Consider the following 14,124-nt stretch of genomic DNA (forward strand, 5'->3'; position numbering starts at 1 on the left):
CCACTTTAGTTTGCACACACGCACTTTTCTGATAGCAGATGCTCACATCAAAGGATTGCTCATGACACCCTTATATAGTGCATAGAGTGGGAACGGTTTGTGTAACCGTTCCCCCTTGATACTATGCTGGTTTATCGGAAGAGATCATCCCGTGGATAATCATGGTGGTTAATCCAACATCTGCTCCTAGAAGCGGTTTCTCTGAGCAAAAAAAAAAGGTATGAGCAGGCATCTTTGTAAACTTTGAATCAAATCATTTTCTGTTGAGAATCTATTCTATTTGCTTTATGGACAGATGACCTATTCATGGGAAAAGTTCTGTAATACAAGTTGATTGAGAGGAACCACTAGCAATTTCTACACATTGCAGAGGGAAGGCTTTGGTTTGGATTCCACACTTGACAAAAGCGAAAAAAAAAAATCATCTGGAATTTGATTGTTGTCTATTTCAAGCGGCTTATTTATGCCATCAATGGCAAGATTAGAACATTTTTCACCCAACTTTTTGTTCTCTCTAGATGCATGATCGACTTGCTATGATTGCACGTGTGAGAAAATGAGATGGTAGTGGTAGATCCCCTTTCCATATCATGCATTTTGGGTATCTATCTTTTTCTAAAATGCAACATAGCTATAATTCTTTGTAATAATTTTTTTTTTTGGCTTGGGTTTAAAGAATGGAACAAATTTACAGTTCTTCCTCATCCTGCTTGTAGGGATGTGAGTGGATCTGTGGAAAACGGGGATCCGTCTAAACTCGCTCCGTTTGAACCAGGGATGGAGGATATAAAACAAAGAATGAACCGGAGATGAAGGTGAAAATCAAAACCCATACAGGGATGAACTTACTTTTGCCCCCGCCCCGTTCTCGTCCTCGTTCCTCATCCCCAATAATGAAATTATTAATATACTCTTATATATTATAAAATCTTTATATATATATATATATATATACATATATTCATAACCTTTATATACTAATATTTATATTCTTAAAATAGGTATAAAGTTATTTTTAGATGGGGATGGGGACAACTATTTTAAGATGGATGAACTGGAAACCGAGGATGGAGGGCAAAATTTTGAGACGGGGCGGGGGTGGAGACCTTGTCCCCCTCACCCGCCCCAGTTCACTGCCATCCCTACCTGTAGTTGTAAGTGGTTCGGATTCGGGTCAGATATATACATTATCAAGCTTGACTTAATCGGTTTGGCCTAATCAGATTTGGATAGTAAAAGATAAAACCAAACCTAGATCTGATTAGCTTAAAACCTGGTATCTACACTTAATCAGGCTAGTTTTCTAGTTGGATTCGGGTTTGAGTTTTAATGCTACACTTAATATCGAACCTGAATTTGGCTACCAAACCCACTTAATGGACCCCGGATTCAGGTCGGGTATGGGGTTGCACCCGAACCATTTACATCTCTACTCATCCGTGACCGTGGTGGCATCATTACAAATGTACACCGTAGGGATGTAAACAGCTTGTATTCTGGCCGGATGTAGCCAATACCAAATCCAATTAATTAGTTATTGGCTAATCAGACTTAGGTTCATATGGAAAAAAACTAATGCCAAATCCGAAGAAGTATATGTAATTGAATTCAGATATTTGCGGATTCGATTATGAAATCCTAAACTGAATCCGAATTTGATTACTAATTGGATCTAGTTTTCTTAACTACATTCGATATATTCAATAAATTGGGATCCCTAAATTGGGTCTGATATCAGATATATTCGATCAATTGGGATCCCTACTCTTAGGATACGAGAAAGGATCGAGTAATCGCACACACAAGCTCATAACATCAATCGCATAGCATTGATTTGAGAGGGCATTCAAGTACTATGGGAATGTGATATTATTGCATGTGATTGCTTGTTATGATCTTGCTTATGACATTGCTGATGATGGGATTGGATCACTAGTAAAACTTAAGGATGGCAGTGGACCGGGGCGGGTGCAGGAGATAAGGTCTTCATCCCTGCCCCGTCTCAAAATTTTGCCCTCCATGGTCTTGATTTTAACCTCCATCCCCAGTGCATTTTTAGTTTCATGTCCTCCATCTTCAGTCCAAACGGGGCGAAGCGGGTCAGGGCTCTTTTTCTCCGATCTTTCTGCCGCTGCCGATTTTTGTCGTTAGATGGAAGAGAGGAAGGAGATGAAATATATGGGAGCTTGTGCGGCTAGTTAGAGGAAGGAGATGAAAGAGAAAGGAGATATTCGAGATAAAGTTTTATGTTAAGGTTATAAATATATATAATATTTTATAATAAAAGTATAATAGTAATTTCTTAAACAGGGATCGGGGATGGGGCAGTGCGAGGCGGAGTGGGGGCAAGAGTAAGTCGATCCTTACACAGGTTTTGATTTTAACCTCCATGCCCGGTCCATTCCCTGTTTCATGTCCTCCATCCTCTGTCTCCCCTGGGTCGACGACTGCCATCTCTAGTAAAAGTGAACACCTTTATGCACCCTTTTCTCATTAAAAAAAGATTTATATATTTAATATATAATTTTTTTATTGAAATATTATTAAAAATATTAGAAACATTAAAATAATATTCATATGTGTCATGGTTGTATTAGTATGACATAGCATATCCGAATCGTGTCACTTATGACACGCTCTCTACATGCCCAATCACTATGACGTAGGCTTTATGCATTTAACTTTGTTTTCGAACTTGCCATGTCCATCAAATGCTTGTTTGGTCAGAAACTGGCATTCTGGCTCATTGCATGGCTGAGTCAAGCTCTATGGCATAGACTATTTTTCCGAGACAAGCTGGGTCCCAGTACTTTTGGTGCTGTGTTATTGTCTGAGAGAGAGAGAGAGAGAGAGAGAGAGAGAGGTCCTTGGTTACCCACGACGGGAATGTAAGAAAAGATAGCCGTTGGGGTCTGCATGATTGTCATCAAAGGTGTCTTTTGTTGCTTTATAGACTGTAAACATGTGTGTGTGTTTCCTTTGATGGGTAGGGATGGCAGTGGACCGTGGGAAAGCGGGCCCCGCCCCGCCTCACCTCGTTTGAACCCGTGATGAAGGGTATGAAACAGGGATGGAGGCAGGGATGAAGGTGGGGATGGACTTACACTTTTCCCCGCCACGATCCCTGCATAGTCCCGCCCCATCCCCAGTCCTTCTAAAGGATGGCAATAGACTACGGAGAAACGGGCCCCCGCCCCGCCTCATCCCCGTTTGAACCGTGGATGGAGGACATGAAACAGGGATGAAGGTGTGGGTGGAGGTTAAAATCCATCCCCGTAAGGGGATGGAGGCGGGGATAGAGGTTTTAATCTTGAGACGGGGCAGGGGTGGAGACCCTGTCCCCCGCCCCCATCTATTGCCATCTCTATTGATGGGGCCTTCCTTCCAAGGAAGGCTTTTCCTGTAAAAGTATGTCCTGCCAATCTGCCATATGCTGGCACTCAGTAGGGTGTCAACTGGTCCGGTTTGGTTTGGACCCAGGTGAAATCAGACTTGGACTTAGTTTTTGGGTATGGTATCGGGTCCAGACTTGAGTTTAATCGGGTTTACTATAAAAAAACCATACTCAGACCCGATAAGAAGTACATGAACCAGACCCGATAAAACTATATCATTTATAATTTTTATATTGAAAATTGTGGGTCTTAATCAGAACTCGGGTTGGATCTAGGTCTGGTATAAAATTTCACAAATTATACCTGAGTCTATGTATTAATCGGATCTTCTGGTCTTATTATTTATCACTATACCTGGACTCTATAGGGTTTGGTTCGGCTTGGGTCCAGGTAAACCTGATGCGTTGACACCCCTAGCAGTCAGACATAGTGACAAAAGTTAAAAACAGCAAAATATGGGCAGCCAAAAACTTGCGAGAATTTTATTTTATTTTTTTAAATCTTGTGTTTTTACAAAATGTCTGCAATAAAAAATAAGTTAAAAATATAAAAATAATGTTAAAATATAAAATTAATTTTTATAGGGAAATATAAATACAAATATTTAAAAATACAAAAAAACACAGTTTTTTTCACGATAAATTACCAACAAAAACATACACGAGAAATTGAAAATATCATGAAAAATTACCATTCTTAATTTTGAGTTATTTCTCTTAATATTTTCATAAATCTCATGAGATTTGTCACTATGGTGGTAGGCATTGAGGACCAACCAAAATCGCTTGAAGATGAGAATCATGAGATAGCCAGCGTCACTGTGCTGGTTCCATCACTAGCGATTTGTGCTGAATATTTCCCATACTTTTAGTGTGCACCATATCCCTCGGTTAATTCCTGATGCCTTCGTATATATCCAACCAGGTAGGGATGTAAACAGTTCGGATTCAGGCAGGATGTGGTCAATATCATATTCGACTAATTGGATGTTAGTTAAAACTTATTTGAATTCGGTTTAGGATTCAGATGGTAACAAGCTCAATCCATATCCGGGTTTTTACATGTAATTAGATTTTGTAGCAAAAACTTAAAACATATCTGCATCCAAATATAATTAGACATCGTTTTGGCTTACAAATGCCGACTCAGTCAAATCTGCATTCCTTACAATATCAAAGATTATCTTGTCCTGTTAATATGATTCTATGCCACAAATATGTTTTTCACAACAACACAAACATATTGCATGTTTTTCCAATATCAAAGATTATCTTATCCTGTTAATATGAATCCATGCCACAAATATGTTGGATGTTTTGGAAAAATATTGTATTTTTTATTGTAATTTTAACGTGATAAACACAATTTTTGTGATGTTTTTATATTATTTATATTTTTATTTAGAGAACTGAACATATTAGCTCCCATTTCTCGTTTTGCCCCATAGTTTTGAAGTGTTTTATGATAGATCTGCACCATTAGATGTGTTTAGCATGCTCGATTTAGTGGAATGGACTCTTGGATCATGTTTTTTTTATGAAAAACATGTTTTTATGAGCAGGAAAAAACTGGTACCTTCATAGCAATTGATTTTGGATCACCGAAAAAGCCTATATACAGGTCAGATTCCTGTGATCCAAAAGCCGGTTCCCACTAAACACATCTATGGTGTTAGATGTGAGAAAAAATGATGATTTTTGAGTGGGCAAAACGAGAAGGTGGGCAGAAGGAGCACATTACTCTTATATATATATATATATATATATATATATATATATATATATATATATATATATATATATATATATATATATATATATATATATATATATATATTGATTTTTTTTACAAACGACATAAAAAACCACCTTGCTCAGTCACTGATTGCAATTTTGTTAAAATCGATCTTAAAAAAACTCTGAGTCGAATTGAATCTTCTGTGAATCGGCAACGTTTTACCATCACATGACACTGTTATTATACAATAAAAATATTTAAAAAATATTAAACAATGTTTTTAACCCCTTAAAAAATATTAAAAATAGATTGAAATGACATGTCAATCGGCCCCCCATCTAAGGACTGATTTGATCTAAAATCAGCCGATTCAGACCGATTATGACAACAATGGTTCATTGGTATAAAAACTTAGGTATTCCCTGCCCATTAAAGAGTACACCTGTGGGTTTTGAACTTTCGATGTCCCCTCAACTAAATTTTATTTGGGGTTAGGCAGACCCCTACCGGTTATACAACCATACCATTGGGGTATGAACTTGCAATGTCCCAACCATAGCAGGCAAACCTGGCGAGTTGACTCGGGAATCGCCCGAGTAGACCGGGATCGAACCCCAACTGTGTCACGATTCAGGACTGCCTATCCAATGCAAAAACAATGTTTTTTCCATGCATTTTATGATTTTAATGCATAATTCTCATAAAAGAATACTTGTTATAAAGAAGTATATGTTTTAAATTATAAATATTATGTCATGTGCTAAATTTAGTGATTATACAATATAAAATTTGAGTTTTTATATATCTTAACACTAGAAAATGTATAGTCCTAACTCGTCCGAGTTACCTAGTCGACACGCTGACTCGCGAGTCAAGGATTGGGCGTTTGCCAACTATGGTCCCAACACAAGGTGAGCTGCACTAACTGTTCCTGCCAGGCAAGCGCAGCCCCGTCGGTATCCCGTCAACTTGTTGACTTTCACTGAGTCATCCCTACCAAATGAGTGAAGCCCTCATGGGATATGCTGATATTTTCTAGAGAAAAACCAAATTTTTTAAAGATATCGCAAGATTTTTCCTCGCCAAGACTTTAACCAAAAATGAGATTTGTAACATTGATTTGAACAGATCCTATACATTACAAACTGGAATTCCACTCCTAAGCAATATTGTACAAAATTGATTCGTTTTTCCAAAATTTAATAGATTATTTTATGCAAAGGGAAAACCCGTTGGAGTATGGAAAAGAAGAGGTTCAAAAAGGGATCGTTCATTGGGTGCACTACCTACATAAACGAAGGGACAAAGGGTAATATTCAATTGCCCACCAAATATTTTTATCATAATTGATATGCCATCATACTTTTCAAACTTTTTAAGTGACCACCAAACTTTTGTCACCTTTAACCAGATACTTTTCATTTCTTTGCTGATATTCATAGTGACAAAAGTTGAAAACGGCAAAATCTCAGGAGATTTTGAAATTTTTCATAAATCTCACGTTTTTCCTGCAAAATCTCAGCAATAAAAAATAAATAAAAATATATAAATTAATTTTTATAAGAAAATATAGATAAAACACATTTAAAAATAAAATTCTTGAGGGTTTTCATGATAAATATCTGCTAAAACCGTGAATATCGTGATATTTGTCACGGTTTGAAAATCTTTCGAGAAATTGCAGTTTTAAACTTTCAGGCAATTTCTCACGATATTTTCGCAAGATTTTTACAAATCTGGCGATATTTGTTACAGAGCTGATATTAGCTTAACCTTGAATTGATTTTGATTATAAAAATAAAATTACCATGTTACCCCCATAAAGATGCGTATAGAAACTTCCTTTACGATTGATATAAATTTGTTCTTGTATCTACACGCCATACCAAATGTTCATGGTTGTTGAGCGTAGATCACCAGAGCACATTTTCTCGTTTTTCTTTTTTCTTTTTTAATTGTTTGCTATTTAAGGGAGCGTTTGATGCGGACAGCCCGGGACAGCTCATTTTCTTTTTCATAAAGCGTCCACGCTGTTCTAGGGTGGAGGGCGGAACAGCATGGGACAGGAAAAAACGTCCTGTGGGTATGCGGGGGATGGCACTGTCCCACCCATCCGTGCACCCTGCATTTGCTTGGGCACACAGGCGGGTGTGGGCCCCACACGGTGGGTGTCCTGCAGACAGCACTGTCCATGGGATCAAACACCCCCTGAAACAACTAATCCAGGGCAGGAATGAGCCAAAAGGTTTGGAAGCAAAATGGGATTTTGATATTTTTGAAAAAAAATGCAAAGGAAAAACATGATATTTACAGCCAGTAAAAATGTCAATCATCAGTGAAATAAAATTTCCTATTTTTTATTTTTTTGTAAAAGTTTATTTTTAAATAAATTTTATTACCGATATTTTTTTCAATAAAAATATGAGAAAGATAAAAAAATTCAATTTCTCATGAGAAAAGGGACGGCCCTGTTTACCCGTTTTGAGCTTTTGTCATTGTGACTTAGATATGAGATGCTTGGAGTTCATTTTTTCTATTTACCAAGAAGAAACATGTTTGGGAGCTCAATTTTTCGTCTTGTCCCTCTTAAAAAAATAATCTTTTTCAAATGAGCCGAGGTCAAGCTCAAGCTCGTATTGAACAGAACAAACGAGCCAAGCTTGACCCATTCAACTGATTTGCTAGCCCTAATTGGCTCCCTTTGTTGGTCCCCAAATATTATCGTGTGCAGTGACAAATATCACGTTATTTTTAAAAGAGAAAGTGAACTTCAATAAATCACAACAAATTAGAAATATTGTTACCCTCTCTCTCTCTCTCTCTCTCTATCTATCTATCTATCTATATATATATATATATATATATAAAGATTTTATTGCAAATAAATCCAATTTTGTTGACCAATGTATCTAAAAATTCTTGCTTCATTTTTTTGCCTGTTTTATTGTTTATATTGATTAAGTTTTTTAACTTGTTTAATAGCTCCAAAAAATATTTGAAAAAACTCCATTTGTTATTGAAAGGCAAGCTGGGGTTAGGTAGACCCACCCATTACTACTCAACGAACCACTGGGGTTTGAAACTGCAACGTCCCACCACAAGGAGACGTGCACTGACAGCTCCTACCAACTACGCGGAGCCCCCATTGGTATGTCACTTTTAGCTTTTCTCAATGTGGTACCACCGCTGTGGCCAGCAAGGTAGTTGGAGGGTGCTGAGATGAAGGCACCAGTTCAAACCCTACTAGCGCATGGGTCTGTGCATAGCTTTCAGAGGTAGGCCACTTAAGGTAGGATTGCCCACTTAGAGTTTTTCTCGCTTGGGTGAGGGTTCTTCTTCATAAAAACAAAAAGATTTGTCTCAATGTGGCACAAGATAATTAAGGATGACAGTGGACTCGGGAAAAACGGGGCCCCGCCCTGCCCCGCCCCGTTTGGGCAGGGGATGAAGGACATGAAATGAGGATGGAGGCGGAGATAAAGGTTAAAACCAAAACCCGTGCGAGGATGGACTTACGCTTTTCTTCGCCCCGCCCTGCCCTGCCCCACCCAAGATCCCCTTAGCAAAATAACTAAAATATTTTTAGGGATCACAGTTAACAGGAAAGAAACGCCTTGCTCCATTTGAACCGGGGATGGAGGACATGAAAGGGAGATGGAGGTTAAAATCAAAACCCGTGTAGGGATGAAAGCCAAGATGAAAGGCAGAATTTTGAAACGGGGGGGGGGGTGTGGAGACCTTGTCCCCCCGCCTCCGCCCAGGTCCACTGCCATCCTGCGTTCCTAAAGATAATGCCTCAAAGCTAATATTAGCCTATTAAAAAACAGTAAAATTTTCATTTGAAACACACCATTTGTTTGATATTTTTCAAAGAGCCTCATGTTTTCTGCAAAGACATTTCAAGACTCAAACATTTCACTGAATCTGTCAAATAGAGACCTCAGTTGGAGCTACTTAGATTAACCTTGAGTTATGTATGATAAAAATTATTGAACTACCCCCATTGCGTAATCAAATTGGCAGAACACATCTTTTCAAGTCGGAGGTTGAAAGTGATATTTTATGTGGAACTTAATCATGAGATTAATTTAAGGCCCTTATTTCACAGCTTAAAAAGTTTAGTCTTGAATGTTTTTTTTCAGAAACAATGAGTCTCTTTATGGAATTTCTAGGCAAAGGTGGAATTGTCAACGTAATTTTCAAATAAAATATCAAAGTCCCTTTCTTTACATGGATGACTGGTGCCTCAATACTATTGTTTTATGCACAGGATGCTTTTCAACAGAAAACAAAAGGATCGGCCTAGACTTTAGCCAGACTTCATACGTTCAGCCATACATTTTTTTGCCTTGTTTTAGGGGTAAAGAATGCAATATGTGTCACTATTCGACTAAACAGTGGTTGTTCAAGTGATCACCTTTCTTGATTCCTTCCAGGAGTCTCTCTCTCTCTCTCTCTCTCAATTTTCAACTCATGTCACAAGGGCACGCCATTTTGGCAGCGTGTCCCACATGACAAAATTGGACACTTGGACACGAACACTGACATGTATGACTAATAATTTTAATGGTTTTAAGTATTATTTCAATAAAAAACTGTTTTTAAGTATTAAAGTACCAAAAAACTAGTTTTTTATTGATTAAAAATAAAAAAAAATTGTGTCCTCATGTCCTATTTTTCACAAAAAAAAAAATTGAACTTGCGTGTCAAATCCGCGTCATGCATCCTCGTAACCACGTGTCTTTGTGACATAGTTTCCAACCCAAGAATGAAGAGTTCTTGGCTAAGTTGAGAAATATCATTTTTCAAATCACAATAATAGGAAAATTTTTAAATACCCTACAAAACCTTTGGTCCTAATTCATGAGCACACCAAAAGTTTTAGAGTTTTCACATGTCCATCGAAGTTTTTACCTGGGTTAATCAAATAACCCCCAGTTTAATTACATCTAATTAATTCAGTTATAATTTTTTTTAAATGACCATGCTCCCATATGTCTTCCCATGCCTAGTTTTTAGGAAACTTTATTTATTTTTTTCACTTATCACAAGCAGTAAGTCTCTCCCTCTCCCTCAGAAAGTCGACTCTTTCTCTCTATCAAGCGTTGGTTTCTTTGCTCTCCGCTCTTATGGTAGTTTTGTGGCTTGATTCTCGCATTTGACCTGGTGTAAAGCAAACATAGGCTTCGTTGGAGAGAGGGGTTGTGAAGCAATAAAAGACTTTGGTGGGCAATTTGCAAACTCTGAAACGTTTGGTGTGCGCATGAATTAGGCCTAAACGTTTTGGGGGGTATTTGAAAAATTTGCACAATAATATCATACTTCGTGCACATCTTATCCAAAACTCCAAGAGAAAAATATCTGGACGTGTGGTCTAAAGTGAATGGCATCCTTATCTAAGTCACCAATAAGATCCAAGATCACAGGTTTATATATATATATATATATATATATATATATATATATATATCCCACAAGCCCATGGCAGTAGTACTACAAGCAAACTGTAGTGAGAAACCCGCTGATCTCTTGGCCTCAAAACAAAAGCCCCAAACTATTTATCTATAAAACACAAAATGCAGGCAGCTCTTAGCCTCTCAACCCCCATATCAATCACAAGAACCGAAAGCTCTGCTCCATGGGCCAACACCAAGCCAAGGAAGAATGCAATTCTTCCCCCATCACAAGCCAAGATAACCGCTACACCTCTTTCCTTCAACTACAACTCTCCATTTTCGTAAGTCCCTGCATTACCATCTTTCTTTTGTTGAGGGAGGGAGAGAGGTTCTTTTGTGAAGCTTTGATTCCTTTAGGAGTTTTGTTTCATGGCCTTTCCTACGAACGAAACAAACATCTCTATGGGAATTTGTGGGACCCACATGATAAATGCATAAAAGTCTCTTTCCTATCAAAATTAGGTCACACCTTCCCCCCATGGGAAAGCACTTTCCTGCCTGGTCATCCCTTTGGCCATTGATAAGAAAGTGGCTTCTCGTGTTTGGAGAGGCTACACTTCCACTCAAGGGAAGCCTCCTTCCTTTGAAAGGGCAGCTTTGGAGGAAAAAGACTTCTCCAAGGGGAGGTATGAACCCATTTTGACAGAAAAGATACTTTTTTTGCATTTATTATTTGGGTCCCACTATATATTTCTCAGATAAGTTTGTTTCATACTTTGTAGGAAAGGTGCTCTATTTCCTATGAAAGTGAGCCTCTTTCATAGGAAAGGATATGAAACAAATGCCCCCTTAGGAAACATTGGAAAATAAGAATCCATTTTCACATATGAAAGTAAATCGGCTGGTTGTGAAAATGAATCATCGTTTGTTTTGAACTATATGAATTGACATAGACTTCGGTTTATCATGTTTGTTTTGTGTAATAACAAGCTGGAGATCAAAACGTTTTTTTTTTAAATTGAACTCCATTTCTCATCCAAATAGGTGGGATCCCATCGCATTCATTTAGCAATAGTTTAAGATAAAATCGAAATTTAAATGTGTTAGATGCAAAATTAAATGTATTTAAATGAACAAGTATTCCATCCAATATCAAATTAAAATCATGATTCTATTTGATATAAATCTGGTTAAGTTGAATTTTGTTATTTTCATGTACAACCCATTTTACATTTTAGAGAGAGAGAGAGAGAGAGAGAGAGAGAGAGAGAGCGCAACAGTGCAGGTGCAATGAGTGAGAAAAACTTCGACTGAAATTGAAGTCACATGAGAGGAGGGCATGATAGCAAATCGGTTTCACTCATCCCCAAAGTCATCCCTATCTTCATACCCCTCATTGGATTTCATTGATGTAAGTTGTTTTGATCAAATAGGACTCCATAGATGTGATCTACATCATTCATTTAAATCTCTGTAATCAAGACTTGTGTGCAAGATTTTGTTGCGACTCAAAATTCAATGTTTGACAAGACACAAAAATGTGTGTTAAAAAATCATAATTTGTTTCATCCAAAAAGTAGAATTCAAAGGTAGATTCTTATCGAATCAGCCATGCTGAATTCATCAATGGGTTCAGATTTGATAAAAACAATTGCATCAATAAGATTTAAGAGGGGTATGAAGATGAGGATGAGTGGAACCGAACTCCCATGAATGTCTCACGACCGGGATCTATTTCCCATTAGGTTGGGTTAATGGATCCCATGTTTGATTTGAACCTCTTTCGATATGAGAAGCTATTCGTTTTCATATGGAAATAAATCATTTTCCAACTTTCCAAACGTGTCCTAATGTGGATGAGTTGAAGAATTTACATGTTTTCTTCCCTCTTTGCAGTGTGTTTCCAGCAGAGGCATGTGAGGTTGTGGGAGGAGACGCATGTGACGCGTTTATGTATCCAGAGGTCAAGCTTAGAGCAGAGGCCAACGGTGACAGTGGTCGCAGAAATGCCACTGAGGTGTTTGACAGAGAATACCTGGAGTACAACGAGCCCAGGACGTAAGTTATTGCAGTTTATGTATTCTTTTCTTGTGCTTATTTGTGTGAGCACAGACACAGTGAGTTGGGGAGAGCTTACAATTTTTTCCATGAAGGACGGGAAAACCATCCTCCTAATCAGAAACTTAGTCGTGCTGGCTAAGCTTGCTGTACTTACGGTAGCTGTTCCGACGGTGTAAACCCGTGGTGCACCCCTCGCCCTCATAGAGTTGCCAAGCTGAGCTAGGGCTTGTCTCGTGCCCTCGTTAACGTAAGGGGCTGATGCTCATGGGAATGGAACCTTGTCCACCCGTCCAATGGCCAAGGTCCCTTCCACTGCATCAAAGCCCTTGGGGCTAGCTTTACTTACAATTGTTTGGAATGGTTCTGTCAGGGTGTTTCCAGGTGAGGCTTGTGATGACCTTGGAGGGGAATTCTGTGAGGCGGAGTATCAGATGGGAGTCCACAAATGAAGAATGTCCTTCATGTTTGATAGTTTCCCTGTAAAAGTATTGGCTATAGCAACAATATAGTGCTTGTAGCATGCACATAAGCAGAGAGAGAGAGAGAGAGAGAGAGAGAGAGAGAGAGAGAGAGAGCTTGTAATAGTTGCAGTGAATATGTATTTAATATTTCACTTTGGTACTCGAAATGCAATGGTTTGTTCAAATGCTTGAGAATGATTTGGTTTTATGCACGTCAAGGATTGGTGCCTTCTGGAAACTGGCTTAATTTTTTCTTTCCTGTTTCTAACGTGAAAATTTTAGAAGTGATGGATTCTGTTTTGCCCCTATCTTCACCTGTGTGGCAATAGACAAAGTCTCGAATTGGGTTATACTTCGAGACCCTGCTTAGGCTACGCGTTTGATAACCTTAACACCAAAACTTAGGAGTGTGTGTCTGTAATGTCTTCTTTTCATGATGGCAAGGCCAAGAAAAACTCAAGGAATTGGATCTTGTGGAGAATTTCATGAGGAGAAATTTCAAAAAAATGCTTTGGACACTTTACATGGACATAGTTTTTATATGGCAGGTGCATTATGTGGCTCTTCCTGCATGATTTGTTGACGATTGTAGGTGCATAAAAGAGAAGATGTCAACCCTTAAAGAAATCTTGACAAGGAGACTGGTGTCAGCGACCCTTTGGTCAATCATGACTGCTAGTTCTGCTCGCCTCACCCTGTGCCGCCAGTAGGCTCGGTACTCAGGCTATTATGAACCACAACAAATTAGAAGAGAAAATACGAGATTTACGTGGTTTGATACTCAAGCCTACTACATCCACGGATAAGGAGCAGCAAAAATCTACTGGCAAGATGTGAGAGAATACAATAATGAGATACAGAACTCTGAAAACCCTAACCTCCAATACACCTGAAAACTCTCATACCCAACTCTCAAAGGAGACCTATACTTAAAACCCTAACGGCCTGATCCCTCCGCTACCACTACAAACCTCATAGAAATTCTCATTATACAGTCACCAAAATATTTTGGGGTTATAAATGGGAGTGAAACCAAAATTCAAGACACCCACAACACGAACAATATTATCAGCT

At 38.3% G+C, this 14,124-nt stretch overlaps 1 protein-coding gene across 2 annotated transcripts; it reads left to right on the forward strand.

The window, feature by feature from the left end:
• Window positions 1-10,609: 10,609 nt before the first annotated feature.
• LOC149833503 (light-regulated protein, chloroplastic-like) lies at window positions 10,610-13,235 on the forward strand. Of its 2 annotated transcripts, none has more exons than XM_090015168.1 (3): window positions 10,610-10,869; window positions 12,425-12,586; window positions 12,960-13,235. In XM_090015168.1, the coding sequence occupies exons 1-3, from the start codon at window positions 10,709-10,711 to the stop codon at window positions 13,036-13,038; spliced, it is 402 nt and encodes a 133-aa protein (XP_089871294.1). In that variant the 5' UTR covers window positions 10,610-10,708; the 3' UTR covers window positions 13,039-13,235. The 2 variants fall into 2 exon arrangements, with proteins under 2 accessions (XP_089871294.1, XP_089871295.1); XM_090015169.1 differs by having other exon boundaries at window positions 12,971-13,235.
• The last annotated feature ends 889 nt before the right edge of the window (window positions 13,236-14,124 follow it).

Source organism: Nuphar pumila, chromosome 7 (assembly GCF_984573655.1).
Source record: "Nuphar pumila chromosome 7, dmNupPumi1.hap1.1, whole genome shotgun sequence".
NCBI lineage: Eukaryota > Viridiplantae > Streptophyta > Magnoliopsida > Nymphaeales > Nymphaeaceae > Nuphar > Nuphar pumila.

What these genes read in the sequence shown, in the direction of transcription:
- LOC149833503 (XM_090015168.1), top strand. Translation starts at nt 10,709, where the DNA reads ATGCAGGCAGCTCTTAGCCTCTCAACCCCCATATCAATCACAAGAACC. An exon ending in AACTACAACTCTCCATTTTC is followed by an intron (nt 10,870 to 12,424) that starts GTAAGTCCCTGC and finishes CCCTCTTTGCAG; the next exon opens with TGTGTTTCCAGCAGAGGCAT. An exon ending in GAGTACAACGAGCCCAGGAC is followed by an intron (nt 12,587 to 12,959) that starts GTAAGTTATTGC and finishes TGGTTCTGTCAG; the next exon opens with GGTGTTTCCAGGTGAGGCTT.